The sequence below is a fragment of the Dama dama genome, chromosome 21, assembly GCF_033118175.1.
Source record: "Dama dama isolate Ldn47 chromosome 21, ASM3311817v1, whole genome shotgun sequence".
Classification (NCBI taxonomy): Eukaryota; Metazoa; Chordata; class Mammalia; order Artiodactyla; family Cervidae; genus Dama; species Dama dama.
Genome location: NC_083701.1, coordinates 44,314,677 through 44,337,659, shown reverse-complemented (window position 1 = coordinate 44,337,659; position 22,983 = coordinate 44,314,677). Strand labels below are relative to the sequence as shown.

General features: G+C 37.7%; 1 protein-coding gene across 2 annotated transcripts in view; it reads left to right on the top strand.

The window, feature by feature from the left end:
* COLEC10 (collectin subfamily member 10) overlaps positions 1-15,365 on the top strand; it is a 76,274-nt gene extending 60,909 nt beyond the window's left edge. For both annotated transcript variants that reach the window (XM_061123565.1, XM_061123564.1), the window contains exons 3-6: positions 528-599; positions 10,556-10,609; positions 12,371-12,466; positions 14,916-15,365. In XM_061123565.1, the coding sequence (XP_060979548.1) occupies positions 528-599; positions 10,556-10,609; positions 12,371-12,466; positions 14,916-15,307 (614 nt within the window). In that variant the 3' untranslated portion in view covers positions 15,308-15,365. The remainder of the gene's footprint in view (positions 1-527; positions 600-10,555; positions 10,610-12,370; positions 12,467-14,915) is intronic.
* Positions 15,366-22,983: the final 7,618 nt, after the last annotated feature.

Below are 22,983 nucleotides of genomic sequence, written 5' to 3'. Positions count from 1 at the left end.
GAATTCCTGATTTTATATATATATATATTTTAAATAAAAATATGGTGGAACAATCTTTGATGTCCCTTTGATTACTAGGTTTTATGATTGTACATTCGCTCCCTTTCTAAAAAATGGTAAGAAAGTCAAATCTTGTTTTAAGGCAGTGAGGAAATAGAATCCCAAAGTGAAGCTAAAATGGATCTCAGGAGGAATAGAATCAGAATAAAATACAAGAATTCTTTCACTCAGCCCCTTATCTGACCTTTAGATTAAACATCCTCTGCTCAAGTTCTTTAGAAATATTGCATCTGTAAGCATTTTAATATCATCAAACCCCGGACTGTCATACTCACCCACACTTTAATTTTACTGCATGCATTATAATGCTATTAAAAGAGGTGATATAGCAAAGAATATATATTATATATCACAGATAGAAGAATGCACTTTTAAGTATTTCCTTCAAGTGAATATCATATATTAGGCATATCATTAAAAGGAAGATAAAACCTTAAGATATAAAGATGACACATTTTTCTTTTCAGGAGTTAAGGGAGAACTGGGTGATATAGGAGATCAAGGCAATATTGGCAAGACTGGGCCCATTGGCAAGAAGGGTAAGCTGTATTTTACCATTTTCCAGTAGCAATTTAAAGCAGAGGGAACCTACCCTTGATCTATTTTGAAATGTTCTGTATCACAAAAATGACCCTTTTTCTTTCTTTTAAAATACGAGTTCTCTCTTCCTAGCTTGGCTGTTTCTTCCATATGTAAGCAATGTGTTTTTACAAAAAGGCCTTGAGCAAAATTCAATTGAAATTCAAGGACAGAGTCAAACATAAAGTTCAGTTAAACTCTACATAGAACTGTCTCCTGGGACCTACTGGTTATAATCCTTTATACGATTAAAATGATGTCATCAAACCCCATTTTATGATCATGAAGCACACTCGGTTGTAGAAAACAATTATTCATAAAAATCAAGGTGGCCAAGAACAGTATAATACTGTATTTTAATTGGAGTGGAATAATAATAATTCTATGTCTGAGATATGTTAACAGAGTAGGAATCTGAAGTGTATATGTCTACATCCTTTTGTTTTCACTCATATTTTGATCCTGCACATTCCTGCTTCACTATGGAGGTGGCCTTCTCTTTATTATCTCAGCACTCTTTATCCTCTTTTCCTAAAACCCCACAATGGTAGCCAGTTCTTACTGCTTCTGATATTTAGCAATTCATACAGACATTGTACTATTGGTTTGAAGATGCAGAGTGATCACTTTTTACTTGGATACACAATTTGCTTGAACCTACCAACTGCTCCAGTGGAGATGAATTGCATCAGAGGAGTATTTTAAGCAGATACTTGCAACACTTGAGTAGTGGGAGGTGGCTACGAAACTATACCTTAGTACAGTATTTACTCCAGTTAAATTTATGCAGTTAGGACTTAATACTGCATCATTATGTTTGTTTACATTTCTCACAACTGGGAATGGCACCATGTATGGCCTGTGATTGTGTATGGAAGTTTTGATAAACATTAACTTTCTATAATTAATTTGTATATATTTTATGGTATAAATGATAAAATAGACTACTATTTAACACATATATTTAATGTGTTCATGACATACGTTTTTCTTAATTTGTTTTGGTATTTCTAGTCTATGCAGTTTATTTGTGAGTTTTTTCAAATTGTTGCAAGTCTCCAAAAACTTCCCACCGATGGACCACATGTTATGTAGTTTGTGTATATTTCTCCTTTATATATTTTAAAAGAGTAAGATTTTTTCACCCCTGCTGCACTGACTTTTGATCTGTGAGGTGATACTGTCCCCACTGGAATGCATGGATTAAGAGGACTGTCTCCTTTTGCTGTTTCCCAAACGTGTCAAGGTGTCTTCTCCTGCCCCCTGCCTTTACTCAGACAGTTTTCTACCCCAGACACCTCTTTGTCAGTCAAAATACCACTCATTCTTTGAAACCATGGAAAAATAAACTTGATAAAGCTTTTCCTGAACCCCTCCTTTCTTTTGTGCTCCCAGCCTAAGCTTGATCATCCATTAAAGTATGAACATCTTCTACCATGGATTATTTGGTCTGTCATTCAGCAGAGTATTTAAGCTCTTGAGGTTTGAAATCAGAATGATTGGGTTTCAATCCACTCAGGGTCTTTCTTGTATATATTTGACCTTGTGGACATTTCTTAATCTATCTGTGCTTCAGTTCCCTCATGGACAAAATAAAGACAATAACAGCATTAAAAAAAAAAAAAAAAGAGTCCTGTCTTCTGATCCAACTCTCCTCCATCATATTTCTCCTTGTATCAGTTTTTGGAGTGGATACAAGTATTTTGGGAGCTAGTTAAAAAGAACTTGAATAGGGGAAATATTTCATTTGGACTTAATGGAATATATCTCAATAGTTTGTAGTCACTTCCACGTACAGTTAAGTTCCTGCTAACAATTCTGATGTTGGAATAGCTTCCAGGAATACTTCTACCACCTACTGTGCAGATGTATCCAAAGTCATGATGGAACAGTGGAGGGGCAAGGGTCAGATCATCATAGGAATATGTCCAGGGCATCCAGCCCAAGAAATGTGTAGGTTGTGCAAAAGAAACAGGGTATGAAATGTACCAGGCAGAGTTCATTGGTGGAAAAAAATTTCAAATCTAACAGCTCATATGTGAACAAGACTTTACAGAGGTATTTTCAAGTTTGACAATATTCTTAATTTACATACACCATCAATAACAAGTTGTGAAGGTGAGAAAAATCACTTAACATGATTTATAACAAAGATAAAATTCAGATTTCTGCTACAGTCTATGAGAGATTCACCTGCATGAATCCTTCTGCTAAGAATGACTAGTTGAGTCAAAAACAAACAAACAAACATATTTGAAGACATGAGAGAGCAACCAAATTGAATAGACTTTAGGGGCTGTGATCTGGAGAAGAAGGGGACCACACTAAGGTAGGCTCTACATCCTGATCCATTTTTCCTCATTTACAGATTCACATGTGAGGCAGCATTAAAGGACTAAGAGACTTGAGCAGAAAGTTGCTCAGACTTAATTGGTGTTCAAAGTCTGCCAGAGATGAGTGGCCCAGGAAATGGGACACTTATTTTTCATTTCAAAAATAAAAACCTCCAGTTAGAACTTATGAAATTCTGAATAAAATAGTCAAACACACAGCCATTTATGTTTTTTAAAAAAAATCTTAGCAAACTGAAAATCAAGGGGAACATTTAATATGAAAAGGAATAGCATCAATTAAAACTTATTTAAAAATCATACTTGGTAATGAAATATTGAACACAGCTCTCCTGATAATGGAAATGAGATAAGTATAACCCTCATCATCAAGTCCAGTTAACATTATAGAAGACGTTCTAGCCAGAGCAAAAATGCCAGAATAAGAGATAAGAATCACAATACTTGGAAATGGAGAAATAAGATGGTGATTATTTCCTAATCTTGTAACATACCCAGAAAATTCAAAAGAATCTACAGATAAGCTATTTGTATTGTTTTTTTAAAGATAGCTTAACAAGGGTCTTCCCAGGTGGTGCAATGGTAAGAATCTGCCTGCCAATGCAGGAGCTGAAGGAGATGCAGGTTCAATCCCTGGTGAAAAAGATCCCCTGGAGGAGGGCATGACAACCCACTCCAGTACCCTTGCTTGGGGAATCCCAGGGACAGAGGAGCCCGGTGGGAGTCAGACATGACTAAACATGCAGGCAGCGCTTTGACTTACAAAAATCAATTTTTGTTTCTAAGTACTAGAAAGAATTTTAAAAACTGAAATTAAAAAGATTCCCTTTATGATAGCAAATATCTAGAAATAAATCTAACAAATGATGTATAAGCTCTCTACAACAAACACTACATGATTATAAGGAGAGAAATTAAAGATTATCTAAGGAGATGGAAGTAAAGCTACATGCATAGATTGGGAGACTCAATATTGTTAGGATAATTAATATTGTTAAGATGTCCCAAATTTGATCTATAGTTTCAGCCTTCTCTCAATTAACATCCCAGAAGTAGTTCTCTTGGTATCTGATAAGCCAATTCAAAATTTATATGGAAATGAAAACGACCATGGATACCCAAAGAGTATCTTGAAAAATAAAAACGAAAGTGAAAGACTTAAATCAAATAAATGTTATAAATTAATGTTTAATAAATTTAAACATTTATTATAAAGCTAAACAATTAAGATAGTGTTGATTTAGTGCAAAGTCTATCCAGTGGAAAGAAATAAACAATGCAGAAACAGACCCCAAACTTGAGTTAGGCAAAGGTGATATTTGAAAAGGGACATGAGACACCCATCAATAAATATTGCTAGGTCAATTGGATGAATATGAATGCAGCCAAACATACACAGCACATACTATATGAAAAGAACAATTATAGATGCACAAAATTCATTTATTAATTAAAAAGTTACATTTTTAAGTGAATTTTGTATTGTGGCCCTTGACTGCTTTTAAAATTTAGCCATTTGGTTTTACCTTGACAAGCCAATCGTCCAACCCCACCCACTGGGAGAAACCTCCACAATAAAAAGGAACCACAGACCACCAGAATACAGAAAGGCCACTCCAAACACAGCAATCTGAACAAGATGAAAAGGCAGAGAAATAGCCAACAGGTAAAGGAACATGAGAAATGCCCACCAAGCCAAACAAAAGAGGAGGAGATAGGGAATCTACCTGAAAAAGAATTTAGAATAATGATAATAAAAATGATCCAAAATTTTTTCTTATAATGTGTTCATTTTTATAAGTCCTTTTCAATTTGGAATTTGGTATTTTTTTAAAAAGTCTCCTCAAATTGTATAAGCTTTGGATAAAATCATCATGAATCTGCCTCTGGTTATATCAGCTTCACTTAACAAATGGTTAAGGGATGGAAATGTGTAACTAGAGTGTAGGATGTTGGACTTCAAGATTTCTGAGATGCAATCACATTACATAAGGTTAAGATCTCAAGTATTGCCCTAGAGATGAGCAGAAGTGGAGGGGGAGACTACGTTATTGCGATGAACACATCCAGAATTCAAGACCTTCATTTTTCAGTGAATTATTCTAGATGTTGAACTTTCCTAGATTTAGATGTGTCAAATCTAGATAAGACTCCAACCAGGAGAGTTGAAGTTCATGATGTTGAGCCAAGTCTTAACCCTTCCATAGAACAAGACTAGATAACTCTTGAAGAGAGGATGGTAAACAACAGAGATGGGGGGAAGGTCAAAAAGTGTGCTATAATTTTTCTGAGCCTCAAAATGGATGAAGTTCCAAATATTGGAGAAGTAGCAGTCTGGAATGGATAGGGTTAACTAACCTTATCTTCTTCAGGCCAATTCCTTATTCAAACTCTTATGTATATGCACCTAGTGCACACCTATCACTTTATTATTATCACTATGCCTTATTAATTTGTCCATGTCATTCAATAGGCTATGAATTTCTGGAGGAAATGAATGGAAGCTATATCAGATCTATTTGTTTAAATATATATAAGTTGTATTTGGGAAATCCTGCTTTTTAATCATTTTTTTTCTAATGTCTACTATAAAGGAGAAATTTTCTAAATGTTTATTGCATTAAGAATGAAAAATAAATGATATATGTCATTTCCTATGATGTGACTCTCTTTTCTACTCTTTATTTTTGTTAGCTACTACTTTCCCCTAACATCAGTTTTCAACACTGGCTAAGTGTTTTTCTCCTCCAGAGACATGCCTTGAAAATTTATGGGCATGTCCTGGAATATTTTTGAAAATGGAGGTTCAGTGTTCTGGCTCAACTGGATTAATTTCATTTTTAAACTGTACTTTGAAATTTATTGTCCTCATTTTGTCCCTGGTCCTTCTAAATTTTTCACTGACTCAGATTAATCTCAACTTTCTGGGCTGACCTTAATGTTGTCACTTGTATGGAGAAGGTAGCTTTCTGGATGTCAATATTTCATTTCAGGAATAGGAAAGGTTGATTTACTATAGGTAAATTCAATCTCATAGCAAAATAGATGCTTTTATTTAAGGTTGATAATCCTTTTACAATGAAAGTATTATGGTGTTTTGTTTGTTTAAATGCAGCCTGTGATTCTTCAACCTTAAGACAGTTAATACAGAGGTGTTCTCACTTATTAATTTTTATGTGTGGCTTTAAACCAGATTTCATTTTGGGGAAATAGACATAATGAGCTCACATCCACCATGAACTGGCTAACTACTTGGCATGCTTTCCTTTACTGTAACTCTGATTTAGTGTGTGGAAGCAAACATTGGTTAAATACCCTCTACAAGTCAAGCACAGACCTAATGCCATGACATTGTCTAATTTATCCTTCTTATGACTTTAGGCACCATCATTCCACTTTGAAAATGAAGAAATGGAAATTTAAAGGAATTAAGTAACTGGTCCATGTTTAGCTAGTAAGATGCAGAGTCAGCATTCAAACCCTGGTTGTTCAGACTTCTGTGGTTTTTCACTCCACCATACTGTTTTGACTTTCCCATCTGTTAAAAAACAGGAAGGAATTCATGTCAAAATACTGGAAAGTAGTCACAGTGTTTACATCTTCTCAGAAAAAAAATCCATGTATCAATTCAAGAATCTATCCTCCACATTGTTAATATCCAGTTAAAGGCTGCTGCTTCAAAGAAGCCTTCCTTTCCTACTCTGATCCACAGTCATCTTTGCCTTCTCTGAATACCTACCAGGCATTTCTTTTATTTCTCTCTGTTAGGGAGTAATAGTGCTAGTGTCTCATCTCCTTGGTCTCTTACGTGCACTTTGTTTTCCTTAAAAACCTAACATTTTGGCCATGCTGCACAGCTGCAAGCTGTAGGAAGCTCCTACTTCCTCAACTAGGGATTGAACCAGCATCCTCAGCAGTGAAAGCATGGAGTCCCAACCACTGGACTACCAGCGAAGTTCTCCAAAAGCCTATACCTTTCTAAAGCAAATACTTTCTGTATACTTTTTAAATGTTTATTATTGGACTTAGACAAGAACTAGGATCATAGCAGAATGAGAATCAGTTTTCAACTCATGTTGAATTGAAAGAGATTCACATATAAAGAAAATAAACTATTTTTTAATTAAAATATGAAGCTAGATTCATATGATCTTTCAAGTCCATATTGTTTTTGGTGATGATAAGGTTTATATTACTTTCAACATTTTATAGCTCTTTTTGAAGACTTTGCTTCCCTTCAATAGATTGTTGGTTAAATTATTTGAAAAATACCACAAACTAGCTTCAGCAATATGTGATGTTTAAGCTGGTTTTAGAAAAGGCAGAGGAACCAGAGATCAAATTGCCAACATCTGCTGGATCATTGAAAAACCAAGAGAGTTCCAGAAAAACATCTACTTCTGCTTTATTGACCATGCCAAAGCCTTTGACTGTGTGGATCACAGTAAACTGTGGAAAGTTCTTAAAGAGATGGGCATACCAGACCACCTGAGCTGCCTCCTGAGAAATCTGTATGCAGGTCAGGAAGCAACAGTTAGAACTGAACATGGAACAACCGATTGGTTCCAAATAGGAAAAGGAGTAAGTCAAGGCTGTATATTGTCACCCTGCTTATTTAACTTATATGCAGAGGACATCATGAGAAATGCTGGGCTGGAGGAAGCACAAGCTGGAATCAAGATTGCCAAGAGAAATATCAATAACCTCAGTTATGCAGATGACACCACCCTTATGGCAGAAAGTGAAGAAGAACTAAAGTGCCTCTTGATGAAAATGAAAGAGGAAAGTGAAAAAGTTGGCTTAAAGCTCAACATTTAGAAAACTAAGATCATGGCATCTGGTCCCATCACTTCATGGCAAATAGATGGGGAAACAGTGGAAACAGTGGTTGGCTTTATTTTTCTGGGCTCCAAAATCACTGCAGATGGTGATTGTAGCCATGAAATTAAAAGATGCTTACTCCTTGGAAGGAAAGTTATGACCAACGTAGACAGCGTATTTAAAAGCAGAGACATTACTTTGCCAAGAAAGGTCCGTCTAGTTAAGGCTATGGTTTTTCCAGTGGTCATGTGTGGATGTGAGAGTTGGACTATAAAGAAAGCTGAGCCCCGAAGAATTGGTGCTTTTGAATTGTGGTGTTGGAGAAGACTCTTGAGAGTACCTTGGACTGCAAGGAGATCCAACCAGTCCATCCTAAAGGAGATCAGTCCTGGGTGTTCATTGGAAGGACTGATGTTGAAGCTGAAACTCCAATACTTTGTCCACCTCATGCGAAGAGCTGACTCATTTGAAAAGACCCTGATGCTGGGAAAGTTTGAGGGCAGGAGCAGAAGGGGATGACAGAGGATGAGATGGTTGGATGGCCTCACTGACTCGATGGACATGGGTTTGGGTGAACTCCAGGAGTTGGTGATGGACAGGGAGACCTGGTGTGCTGTGGTTCATGGAGTCGCAAAGAGTCGGGACATGACTGAGTGACTGAACTGAACTGAACCACAAACTAGAGAGTCAGAAGTGGTTGGGTTTTAATAGCAGCACTGCTATTGAATTGTTGGATGTCCTTGAGTCATTTATTTTGCCTCCCTGACTCTCAATTTCTTCAGTTGTTAGAAGAAAAATAAGGATAGCACCTATCTCATTGGATTTCATATGACAATACATCTAAACTATCCAAACAATACTTGACAAATAATTGGCACTCAGCAAACATATATTCCCTTTCTTCCCTTAACATTTTCTCAAATCTAGTCTTATCTTTTCCAGCTTACACATAAGGGAAATGAGGAGTTTTCAGCACACAGATCAGATGTGTCCAGATCAATCTTCCTTATCAGGATGCTCAGCATACTTTTATGCTTCTTTCCCAACTACACCTCTGCTCTTTGGGGTCTACTACCTGGCTCCCACCTCCACCTGCTGAAACTCCAGCACCATCTCCTCAGGAGAGCCTTCCTTCATTCTTCCAGCTGGAGCACCATCTCTGCCAGCTCCCTCTAACATTGGACAGAGTATGTTATCTCTGTTCATGGTATCTCTTAAAATATTTATCACATTCCGTTGTCATAGATTTCACCATTGTCTCATTTCATCTAAGCACAAGGATCAGACATATTCCACTGCATACTCAAACTACATTCAGAGTTTCAAGGAGCCCCCTCCTTTTATCTGGGGAGCTCATGAAGGTCTGGCATCACTGTAAAGAAAAGCGTCCATGTGGGTCAATTAGGAAAGGCTCAGCAAATCCTTGGGGCCCTGGTCGGCATGAATTTCTGGATGATCAATGATCAACACATACAGGACTCTTAATGAAAAGTGATCAGCAAAGACAGAATAGCTAATGGACAGGTAATATGGGGAATCCTTTGGGTTTTCCCTTTTTGTTGGGAAAGGAAAGAAATAGGCAGAACCTCAATGCTGACTCCATTCCCCCTTACATTGTCCCCTCTGTTATTTACCCAATCCCTGGCCATATCATTGTCCTACAAGAGTAAACCTCATACTCTTCTTTAGCCTGTATGACCATCATCCTGTATTTATCCCCCTGAATTTTTTCTTATTCTTTTTCCAGATCTCCATTGAAGCATAAGCTCTATTTTACTTCTATCGGGATCTTCTCTTTTGATTCCCCCAAAGTTCAGCCAAACATTTCCTCTTATAAATCAAAAGCTTTTGCTTTCAATTATTGTGTCTGATGTGGACTTCAAGAGCCTATTTTGAAGTTGAAAAAAAAGTCAGCTTTTTTCCTCTGTGCTTTAACAATTCTGATTCTCAAATTTATTTTGTCAATGTCTCTGACTAAGAAAAAGGTCACATACGAAAAAGAGCAGAAAGGAAAATTATCAAGATTGATATTTCAGAATAATATTTTTGACAAAACTTTATTTTATCAATATTTGCATACATCACATCTCTTCCAAAAAGCATAAACTCTTTCAAGCCAAAAGTTTACTCTTATCTCTCTTTATATCTTTTCAAAGTACCAAGCAAATGTTTTGTCTTGCATAGAGTAAGTAAATAGTATGTATTTGTTCAATTAAATTGAAAAAGCACAATATACATTTTTGAAAATCCAAGGGCAAAGCCACATGGAAGAACTTGGGGGCATAATATAATAAATACACAGACACTGCATTATGCTAATAAATTGATTCAGATATGTAAAGCAACAGAACTTTAAAAATTAAAAACATGCAGAATATTATATTATCTTTGCCTAGAAGGCCACACTATAAAAACATGTTAGTGGGATAAATGACACAAAATTAAATGTTTATACATCCAGCTGGAATTCTGTATTCCATCTAAGTAACTTGTTCCATCTAATTGACTTGTTTGATTAGTTGTACCTGTGCAGCCAACTCGAAACCAAATTATTTTTATAATATTAGTAAATATTATTTGGAGATATTACAAATGAACTTTAAAACCTCTTTCTTCTTATTTTAGGTGTCTAATATATTGTCTGCCTGATATAATTCTTTCATTATATTTTATGCATTTAATTCTACTCATGAATAGTACTATTTTGTTTAGTTGTTCTTTTCATGGCTATTGTTTTTCTTCAGGTGACAAAGGGGAAAAGGGTTTGCCTGGAATACCTGGGGGAAAAGGCAAAGCAGGTATAATATGCTCGATTTTTTTTTTCTTTTTAAAATTAATTTTTATTGTAGTGTGGTTGCTTTACAATGTTATACTAGTTTCTACTATACAGCAAAATGAATCAGCCACATCTTCTTTATCCATTCCTCTGTTGATAGATATTCAGGTTGCTTTTCTTTTTAATTTTTAGCATCATTACAAAACTATTTGTCTCAAAAATAAATGTATTTAATAGAAGAACAATAGTCTGTTCAGTGTGATTAACCACCTTTTCCTTGGGCCAGAGGAAAGGAGGGAAGGAAATTCTCCTCTCTCTCAAGTGGTGACTTTTCAGGCCCTATGGAACGGGTAGAAGGAAGGTGGTTCATTCCACCTCTGCCACGCTTGCTTGAGGTAGCAAATCTAGTACATCAGGAAGCAGCCCTCATCCCCCTAGACCAAGAGGAAAATCCATAAGGACCTCAACAATAGGACCAGCAATAGACTCAGCCTTTCACCAGAGTCTCAACCAAACATTGGCCAAGCAAACTGGCCTGATGGAGCGAGGCCTGGTGGTTATAGAACATGCGTCAGTGGCCTGGGAGCCTCTCCCTGATACTGAAAAGAGGACTCTTTCCAGTGCTTGATGCAGGGAAAGAAAGTAGCTCATTCCTAGTGAGCTTCAATTATTTCTATCCATAAAGGTGTGAGTGTGCGCGTTCTTAGTTGCTCAGTTGTATCCGACTCTTTGTGACCCCACAGACTGTCGCCTGCCAAGCTTCTCTGTCAATGGATTTTTCCAGCAAGAATACTGGAGTGGGTTGCCATTTCCTCCTCCAGGGGATCTTCCCAACCCAGGGGATCAAACCCGCATCTCTTGCATCTCCTGCGTTGGCAAGTGGATTCTCTACCACTGAGCCACCTGGGAAGCCCCTATCCATAAAGACGTAGAGAAGCCTAATTGTAAGAGCTGTTTTAAATTCCTTATATTTAACTGTGAATATGGATGAATAAAGCCACAGAATTTTTTCTCCCTTTGGCTAGTAAAATTCATTTTTCTTTTCAACCATTAGAGAAAAAAGCAAATGGAAATGTTGACATGAAGCATCCATTAAATAGGAAAAAAAAAATCATTTGAACTTTACATCATCTTCCTTACTGTTTTTTCTCTGCCACATTAGCAGTAGGTGATTGACAAAGTAAATGAGTGAAGGGGAATTAGTGGCAGAAATTAAAATCATAGTTAATCCACAAATGTGATAACTTGCTCTTAAAATTATAAGATGAATCTATTCACAAGATTTAAACTTAGTCCTCAAAACATTAAGCTATACTCCAAATGGATAATCAGAATTAACATTAATGTCGTCATAAAAGGTTTCTCCCATCTTAGAAGAGTTATGTGCGCCAACGAACAATACAGTAACACAAGAGAAAACTAGAAATATGTTTTTAAAATGCTGTAAAGATTTTATTCTGAGACTGTAGAGGTACGTTCTGTGTTCAACAAAAATGCCAAATGATTCACAATATGTGAGCAGTGGTTTGTCATACTTACTGTTCTTTTAAAAAAAAACTGCTTTAGAACTCTGTTTTAACTCCTTCAAAATATTGTAAAAGATATATTCTGAATTCCTGTATATTGGAAACCTTGTCTTTAATAAAACACGAAAAGCATCGCCATTCACAGAAAGACATAGCTAGACTAGAAAAAGACAGTAAATATAGGGAAGAGAGTAATTGCCCTTCTTATCCATTCTTCATGGGCATCAACATGAATTGAGAACTTTATCATTTAAAAGGTACTGTCTGTGATTGTGGAAGATACCGAAAAGTTGTTGGACAACTAGACATCAGTGTGGCTCGCCTTAAGGCTTCAATGAAGTTTGTCAAGAATGGTGAGTCTATTCTCGTTTGCTTTGTTGTTTGTTTGTATTTATCCACAGATTTATCTCTTTCAACATGGCAATTCTGGGATTTTCCTGGCTTTCTCGTGGTTAGGGCTGTGCCCTTCCATTGCAGGGGGCATGGTTTTGATCTCCGGTTGAGGAACCAAGATCTTGAATGTCACATGACCAAAATAAATAAATAAATACAAATTTAAAAATAAAGTAATCTCTTTCTTAAAGAAACAAAAACCAACAAACCACTGCAATTCTAATATCTCTAGCAGGAACTAACTTAGTTTGGGAAAAGATTATTGAGATAGAGTCACCAGATTAGAGATCTCTTAAAATTCTGATTATCCACTTAGTACACTTCAGGCCCTGTGGACATACATATGCACATTCCTATAGGTAGAAAAGGGGATTTTAGTGAGAGAGGGAAACGGAGAAAAGGCAGAATTTGACTAGCTGGGCCTTAAAAAAAAAAGAGACAAGAGCCAAACAACCAGCATCTTAGAAGATAAAAATAGTAATGAAAACAGGAGTTGCTTTGTTGCTTACTTGCAATAATACTAATTGTTATGATTAGACTGAAGTTTAGAGAGATTACCTTACCCATAGATACACGCTATTGAGCAGTGGAGGAAGGATTTGAATACAAGTTTCACTGACTCCTCTACCCTCAGTACAAATGAATGAGAACATTATGCATTTCTCTAAACTGTGCAATAGTCCGTGTTAGCCATTTTTGTTTTCTCTCGTATTTCCCCAGGGTGGTTAGCAGTAAAACCCTTAAAGTGGGGCTTATGTGCTCTCTCCTAAGACAGTATGAATCAGGGAGCTGTTCTAGTTGCTGTCACAATTGCTTTCACTTTGTTGTACTTTTATTTATTGGGTTGACCAAAAAGTTCATTTGGAGTTTTCCATACAATGGTACAGAAATATTATAATCCAGTCATATTTATTTACATTAGCAGAGGCACACAAATGCTATCTTGTGTCCATCCTCATCTTGTAATACTAGAGGCATAGGAAATGTTTGATATTAATTAACCCTCGGTTATAACTCTGGTTATAAGCTGTACAAATGCTGCCTCTGACCTGACTTCGACCCCAATGAATAAACCAAACTCCAGAGGTTTAACATAGTGCCATAGTTCTTAACATTTGAGTACTCATAGTTTTATTTGTAAATTTTAACTTAAAAACCCTGAAGTGTATATATACATATATATGTGTGTGTGTGTTTGGACCACAAAGCCCTAAATATATATAGCGTATCATGATCTTGGGATGATACTGACTTCCTAATTCTGTCCTGAATCTTACTCAGAAGCTCAATCTACTTTATGTACCGGAAGTGAAGTATGTGTTATTGTTCAGTTTGCTAAATCCTGTCCAATTCCTTGCGACCCCATGGACTGCAGCACACCAGTCTTCCCTGTCCTTCACTGTCTCCCGGAGCCTGCTCAAACTCATGTCCATGGATTCACTGATGTCATCCAACCATCTCATTCTCTGTGGCCCTCTTCTCCTCTTGCCTTCAATCTTTCCCATCATCAGGGTCTTTTCAAATGAGTCAGCTCTTCACATCAGGTGGTCAAAGTATTGGAGTTTCAGCTTCAGCATCAGTCTTTCCAATGAATATTCAGGATTGATTTCCTTTAGGATTGACTGATTTGATCTACTTGCAGTCCAGAATTGAAGTATAGACCATCTCAACTGATACGTATATTCACAATCTAGAAATCTGGCCAGAAGTGGATGAGATTCTGTATTATTTCTGTATCAGTCCAATAAGCCTTTACCACTACCCTGCACTGGTACAGGCACTGAGTCGACAGAGTGACAAGGACATGGTCATGGGCCTTAGGATGTTCACAAGCTTAAGAGACACACGATTAGGCTAAAATGTGTTGAGTGCTATGAAGTGAAGGGGTCCGTGGAACATAAGGGAGAAAGCACAATAGCCTCTGTCTCTGTCCAGGGGCATTGGAAAGGCTCTTATAGAAGAAAGCATTTTGACTAAAATCTAAAGGATGGGTAGGAATTTGCCAGATGAAGCTCTAAGAACACTTTCCAGGCATGAAAGGCATGGAAGGGGAAGAGAGAAGGGCACATTCATGGAACTGAAAGGGTGGCAAAAGCATAAACTAGTGGGGGAAAGATTGTCTGAGATGAGCTGGGTGACGGTTCATATAATACATCTTTGTCCAAATAGCTGTCTGCTTCACGTTGTGTGGGAAGTAAAGGAGGAAAGACAGGGGAGGACCAATGACAGGAGTTGGTTCTCCATCAGACAACTACAAAGGCGGGCAAAACACGGAAGCAGTGCCTACCTCGTGATAGGCAAAATAATTGTTAAATCTTGAATAAATTAATTTAAATCTAGCAATATTACATACTTAGCTTTTCTCTGTTTGAGACAGATAATCATGTTCTTCTTTTCCTCACTGCGAAGTCATAGCAGGGATTAGGGAAACCGAAGAGAAATTCTACTACATCGTGCAGGAGGAGAAGAACTACAGGGAATCCCTGACCCACTGCCGCATCCGGGGTGGCATGCTAGCCATGCCCAAGGACGAAGCTGCCAACACGCTGCTGGCTGACTACGTTTCCAAGAGTGGCTTCTTCCGGGTGTTCATCGGGGTGAACGACCTTGAGAGGGAGGGTCAGTATGTGTTCACTGACAACACTCCCCTGCAGAACTACAGCAACTGGAAGGAGGGTGAGCCTAGCGACCCCTATGGCCATGAGGACTGTGTGGAGATGCTGAGCTCTGGCAGATGGAATGACACCGAGTGCCATCTTACCATGTACTTTGTCTGTGAATTCATCAAGAAGAAAAAGTAATTTCCCTCTCCCTACACATTTGTCATTTCCCTGTGACTACCGTCGCTGTTATTTTTATCCATCCTTTTCTAACTGCACTAGATTCATTCTGACTCCAGGCAAGTGAGAAATGCTAGACTAAATTTTGGGATCTTCATCGCCATGCTTATCCATGATGATTTTGATCATTTTCATACATGGTATGTTATTGATTCAGTAGCTCACCAGGTTACGGGTCCCAAGAGAGAACCTGAATCACTCGTTGTATAGGAGATGGTTGTCTACTTCTCAGATGGAATGCTAAGAGACATTTGCTCTGTTGACTCTCTCTAAGGCCCTAAACCACTGTCTATATGGCCTAGTGGATGATGAATTGGACAGTGGGTTGAAGATGACTAGGCTCAAAGCCAGATATATGAGAAGGCTTCTACTAGTAATGTCAAGGTACTATCTATCTTTGAACCCAAGGTCCCCAGTTCTTTGACCAGTCACTCACCATGGCCATAGCCACACTTGCAAGGTCCTCTGTTTGCACAGACATAGAAATACTTTAATCTTAAATCTCTATATGAGGACCTTCTAGCTTAGTGACCTATTCTAGGCCATATGGAATCATATAGTTAAATGTTATGCTTCTGATTGACAGCCTTCACTGAAGTATACCAAACATGGGCCACCTTTGTGTACACCCACAACTTAATCCCAGGCCTCCAGATATTAACCCTCTGATCTGAGGAAAAGGGAACTCCAGAAATTGAAAAGATAAAAAGAGAAACAAACATTGTATATTAATGCATGTATGTGGAATCTAGAAAAATGGTACAGATGAATCTATTTGCAGGGCAGGAGTAGAGATGAAGATGTGGTGACCAGTCATGTGGAAATGGGGAAGAGGGAGTGAGGATGAATTGGGGGGTATGGATTGATGTATTTGTACGCCATGTGTGAAACATATAGCTAGCGGGAAGCAGCTGCATTGCACAGGGAGCTCGCTGGCACTCTACGGTGACCTGGAAAGGTAGGATGGGGGAGAGGGAGGGGGTTCCAGAAGGTAGGGGATATATGCACACGTATAGCTGATGTACTTGGTGGTATAGCAGAAACTAACACAGCATTGCAAAGCAACTATGCAGCCCCGCCCAAGAAAGGACCCTCCCAAAAGAGAAAAGCTTAGTTCCCAAACAATATTATTTATAATCTTGTGCTAAGATGACCCCCTTCTATTAATATGTCTCCATTTTTTCCCTCATCTTAGGTTTATACATAGCAACTTTCCTTCTCTTGGGCATGGAGAATGAGGGAAAGAGTTTGTGAAGCCTTCAGAGAACTCTGGGAGCTTCACAGGGCTAACATCATGTCTCTAAGGTCTTTGTCTGCCTCTAATATATCACTCATGGTGACATTTCATGGCAGGTGCTTTATTCTGTGTAACTGTATGTTGTAAAAACCCCACATCAGTGGTGCTTTCCTATGATATCACAAGATGTCATTTCCTATGATGTCATTTCCTATGACATTTTCCTATGACATCACAACAATGTGTCAAGTATGGCATTTGGAACATGCCTAAGACTCACCTATATTATAATACTAAGCTGTTAAAATTCTACTTTGAACTGCAGTTCAAACCTCAAAGCAGCTCTTGTTTAAAATTTAAAAATAAAAGTTCAGCCAAACCCTAGATTATCCCCTTGTAAACTGCTGCTCCAGTTATAGTTTGTGACATATAATTAGACTGTTTAAAATGCTGGCAAAACAGTTAATGAAGTAAGAGAAACAGATCAACAACATATGTTCACCTTAAACCATCTGTTCATGATTTCATCCATGACTAACTGGTTATGAGAATGGATTTAATTAGGTTATTTCCGAGAATGTTTCAAGGGTCACAAACTCAGGTCCTACAGGGGCCACACAGATGACATAAATAAATGAAGTGGTACAGGTGGGGACCCTGGTACACTGAACACAGATTGCCCTCCTAAAGAAACCAGCTGCTTCTCAGTCATTGCTATTTTTGCCATGAAGTACCCAGTGCCACTATATGGTCTGATATTTAAGAGAAGTCAGAAAGCTGGAAATTTGTGAGATAGTTTTCTATTTTTAAAAGTTGGTGACTCGTGATTCTTAATCTAAATTCTAAGTCATATAAAAGAGTCTGCTAGCCAAAACTGTGACCTCTCCACTTCTCACCTCTGAAGAAAAGTTCTGAAGGTTCTAACTATATAGTAGGTCATTAGGACACAGTGATGTCAAAGTCAAGGTCTCCCATTTATACCACATTCAATTCAGCTCCAAAGTCAAGGCCAGCCATTTATACCACATTCAATTCAGCTCAATAACAGGAATTTGGTCAATGTTTATCATTCATCAGGTTAATAAACTAGTTATGGATTCAGACTTTTGAGAATATGGCATATTTTGAAGGCAGAGCAATTAAATCAGAATTACAAAGCAAGACATCAGATCAAAGTCAGGATCCCTGGGTAGAATGCCAGCCAAGAGCTCAAGGAACAAGAGTCTAGAAATACTTTGGTAGGTAGGTTTAGTCGCTAAGTCGTGTCCAACTCGTGTGACCCCCATGGACTATGTAGCCCGCCAGGCTCCTCTGTCCATGGGATTCTCCAGGCAAGAATACTGGAGTGGGTTGCCATGTCCTCCGCCAAGGTAACTTCCTGACCCAGGGATTGAACCTGGGTCTCCTGTATTGCAGGCAGACTCTCTACCGAATGATCCACCAGGGATCACTTACAGGATGAAAAAGTAGAGAGGGAACAGACAATAAACATTGCCCACAGGCAGCTCACATTGGGACCCATATTCTGAGTTGTTCTAGGCTCCCCTAAGTGTGAATATTAATTATGTGCACTGTCAATGCTATTCTTATTTCTCTTATGATCTTTGTAATAATAACAACATTTCTCTTAATGACTCATCTTTGCTGCCAATGCTTCCAAGAGAAGATGACAGAGTTTCAGTGAATAGGATTTATCCTGCAATCTTGCCTGGGGGACATTTCGAAGACACCACACACTTGATTAGATTTGCAGTGAAACTTACTTTGTGCTTACAAAATAAATGCCCTCACATATTTATTTTCCCTGTAATCCTGATAAACTCTAAGTATGAAGGGCAGACATTCTTAATGCCATCTTCCTAAAGAGAATACTGAGGTCCAGGGAAGCTAAACAATTTACCAAAATCAGTTTGTGGGAAAAGCAGAACTCCAGCCTACTGATTGAAGCTCTCAATCCAGTGTTCTCTTCTGATTTTACTCTTATTTTGAATGGAATTTCATCCATGATTCTCTTGTGATAACAGAGGCTCAGATAATCTCTCTTGATTATTTTCCAAAGTTAAAGATTAGGGCTAATTAACAGAGATGCTAGGAATTCAGAAATGTGTGTTACAAATATGGTACTCGCAGGTTTCTCTTTAAATTTGAGAATGTCTACATGTCATTAATGTTGAGGAGGTGGCAGTGCAGCATCACTGTAGTTTTGCAGATAACTTACAGAGTTAACTATAGGGAAAGCAAAACAAATATCTTAAAGACATGATGCAAATGAAAGTATTTAGAAAATAGAAACAGACTCACGGGCTTAGAGAATGAATTTATGATTGCCAGGGTGCGGGAAGGATAGGGGGAGGAACAGTTAGGGAGCTTGAGGTGGACAGATACACAATGCTCTATTTAAAATGGATAACCAACAAGGACCTACTTACTGTATAGCAAAGGGAACTCTGCTCAAGTTATGTGGCACCCTGAATGAGAGAGGAGCTTGGGGGAGAATGGATACATGTGTATGTATGGCTGAGTCCCTTCGCTGTCCACCTGAACTGTCACGACGTTGTTAATCGTCTACATGCCAATATAAAACAGAAAGTTTAAAAATATAAAATGAGCAAGTAATTATTTGTCCCATAAAATAATTCAGGAGAGAATTTCCTTAAATAGCATTTAAAATAAATTTCATTCTCAAAAGTGAACTGTTTATTCAACTTTTCAGAAATATAGCTGGGCATTTCCCAAGGATGACACAAAGGTTCCAGGGGATGAAAATTAAAAATTTATTCACAGCTGCACAACACTGCCTTCTCAAAGCAACACATTCTATAACTAGACAAGAGCTTATGTCCAGAGTCATCGCCTAAACACAATAAAAAGGTATACATCCTGTGTTGAGACACATTTAACAAACATTGATTACACTTTGGATAATTCACCCATAAAAACTACTGGTATTAAAAAAAATGTATTTTTTCCTGCTAAGGTGTATGCCCAAATATGAACTGCTTTGATTGTTATTAACCAATTAATTTTCAGCTCTCTGGATTGCATACCCGGAGACATAAAACATCTATGGAATAAGAAAAGTTAACAAAATCGCAGCACCCACTGCATTTGCCACAGTTATGGTATACATACATTTTTTAATATGAGACTTTCTTTTACTGCACCCCAACATATGGCCATAAAGTCCATATCTGAAGGGTTTTAGTAATTTGCTAACCCCATTTGAATTCTTTTTCTTACAGTGAACTAAAATACTTCACTCTGATTTCCATCTGTCTTTCTGCTGTTTATAACTCTGAAAGGCCTGGCCCTGAGACAAGCTAGGGTAGGCTCTTAATGAAAATACAAATCAGGGCAGGAGAGCTGTGCTCACTGTGGCACTGGTTACTAAGGTGAATATCGAGTTTTGCACATTTCTCTAAACCTAGATATTATGCCCTATATCCAGTGACTTCAGATTTTGTTGGTGAGGCATTAGAGGCACAGATAAAGAGTAGAACTAAGATTCAAAGTCATGTGAGCATCTCAAATATAAATAATCTATTTATTGGACTGTCTAAATAGTTCTTTTAGGTTTTTCTGTAAAATGTTACAAAAACCCTGAATGAGCTTCTTGGCCAACCCAGTTTAGGAGAAGGTATATGGTGGACAGGGTTAAACCCCAAGGGAGGAGGTCAATGGTTTGGTAAGACCTCACTGAGTGGGTTCAAGGCAGGTGTCCAATGCCAGTGGGATGAAATCTAGATCAGAGTCCAGATGTGTTAAAATGTACTTGGTGAACAATTGACTTAGGTGGAGAGTAGAGCTCACTAACTCTAATTCACCAAATATACTTAAGGAGCGTTTAACTATGATATGAGGGCGAGAGGCACAATGAAAAAGGAGACAGATCAGATTCCTAGCCTCATGAACAGAACTCTCCTCTGGCTCATTGAACATCAAGGCTACCATACTGAAGCCAAAAAGTTAATCCATTGTTGGGGATGGAATATATAAACCTATTCTATTTTTACTCCTACTTCCTCTTCAATGTAACACTTCTTCAAAATTATACTGAAACAAGTCGGACAAGGAAACTTTTTTGATAAAAGTACCACATTACCATTTCTTGAAGAGCAACATTAACATATTTCTTCAAATACATTTTTACATTCCTGTAGGCTGACTAATTTTGATGTGAACAAGAAGTTCCTGCGTCATTGGGTATACCCACCCACACCACTTCTTTAGAAGACAGAATATATCTTTGGGTCTGTGCCTGGATGAATATTGACCCCTGATAAATGTTCCTCCACATTATTTTCTTCTGTGACCTACACCAAAATTCAATGAAACACAGATTTGCCACAGATTGTCACTTTCATAATAAAGACAGGTAGGAAGAAGGGAGAAGTGAATCAGACATTTTATAATTTTTTAAAACGTGAGTATGGTTACCTTGAATTAATCACCATGTTGGCATCTGCAACTAGAAAATAAGACAGATTAAACTGTGTCCATACAATTTTAAAATCCATATAACACTTTGGCTGATGTATTTTTGACTTTAAAACCCTCACACAGGCTAATTTATCAAAAGTTAAGTAAGCCTTATTCTTTGCACAAATCTGGTTGGTGGGCTTTTGGAGGAGGTGAAGGAGATGAAGATCGTCTACAACGCATCCCCTGATACATTTTTAGGATGTCAGTTGGGAAGAGTAATCATAAGCTCCATCACAATGTGTGAAAAGCCAAGATACAGAAACATTTCCTAGGTCTTGAGAAAATGAGGTAAGTGGAGACATAATTGCAAAACACATTCAATTTAAATCCAATAAAATCTAGGTGAATATTTTTACTAAGAAGTATAGAAGAATGGGATGGGAGTGGGGTGGGAGGTAGGCTCCAAAGGGAGGGGTTATATATGTATACATATGGCTGATTCACGATGTTACACAGCAAAAACTAATGCAACACTTTAAACCAATTATTAATATATTCTAATAAAAAGATTAATATATAAAAAAGAACTATAGCACACATAATGGACAATTGTGGGAGACTCTTCCCTAGGAGATCACAATTTCATGTGCATATTTCCTGAATCAACTCAGAGAAGACGATTCTGAAGAAATCTTACCAGAAGAGGTATATGTGTTTTTACACATAGATGTTTTCTGGAAATGTTTATGTTTAAAATAATAATATGTTTCAGAATATGTTTTCCCAAGCTCCCTGATTTTTCTGATCTTATCTTTGATTCTGCTGACATTGGTACATTTCAGGGACTCAGTCTCCGGGAAGAATGAAGGATTTTTGTACAGGCACTTACAAGCCCCAAAGTTCTCTCATCCACAAAACCAAGATATTATCTTTGCCCTAAAGGACCTTAGGACTTAACGAATAGAGTGAGCCAACACAGGAAGCTATTTCCAACACAGTCCAAAATATTGGTCTCTACATTTGAGAAAAAAGGAAATCCAAAAATACATTCTGAGACACTGGAGTGAAATATCAAAAAACACAGTTTTTTTTTTTTTTTTTTTTGAGAAGCTTGGAAATATTTTTTCTGGGTTTTCTAACCCTAAACACCCTTGCACAGAGAGATTTGATAAAAAGTGTAGGGCAGGGAATAAATATATATGTTTGTGTCTCCATCTTTGAAAGTGTAAAAGAAAAAAATTCCTAAGCTCTTCTTTCTTCATATAATTTCCTATATTATTGGGGGCGGGATGGAGCATTACATGACTGCTCCTTTTAAAATGTGTTTTAAATTTTCCTCATTCTTACATTTTCGAAAATTCAAGAGCTCAGGACTTCCCTAGTGGTCCAGTGGTTGAGAACCTGCCTGCCCATGCAGAGCACACAGGTTCGATTCCTGGCCTGGGAAAATCCCACATGCCAAGGGGCAACTGAGCCCATGTGCCACAACTACTGAAGCCTGCACACCCTGGAGCCCGTAGTACACAACAAGAGAAGTCACTGCATTGAGAAGCCCATGAGCCACAACTAGAGAAAGTCCACACACAGCAACAAAGAAGCCCAGCACAACCAAAAAGAAATTTTAAAAAATTCAACAGCTCAGTATGAAGTAATATGCAGGTCTAACCAATTCATGCCTGTATGAATTATCAAGATGGTAGGCACAGAGTGAAATTGTGCAAGGAAAAAAAAAGGGGGGGATGTATTCCTTTGATCACCACAAACAAAGCCTCAGGTCCATCTGGACAGAAATAACAAGATATCTGGGTCCTGGTATATAAACTTCTTACACTGGAAATCTTTACTGTCAAACTTCATAATCACTCCTAAATAATTGGCATTCTTGGGATTCTGAAATCTTACATTTAACATAGTCATGATGGCTTATTAGTTTCTGGGAACTCCTAGCCAGAGTTGTTGGAAAACATCCTCACCCTTG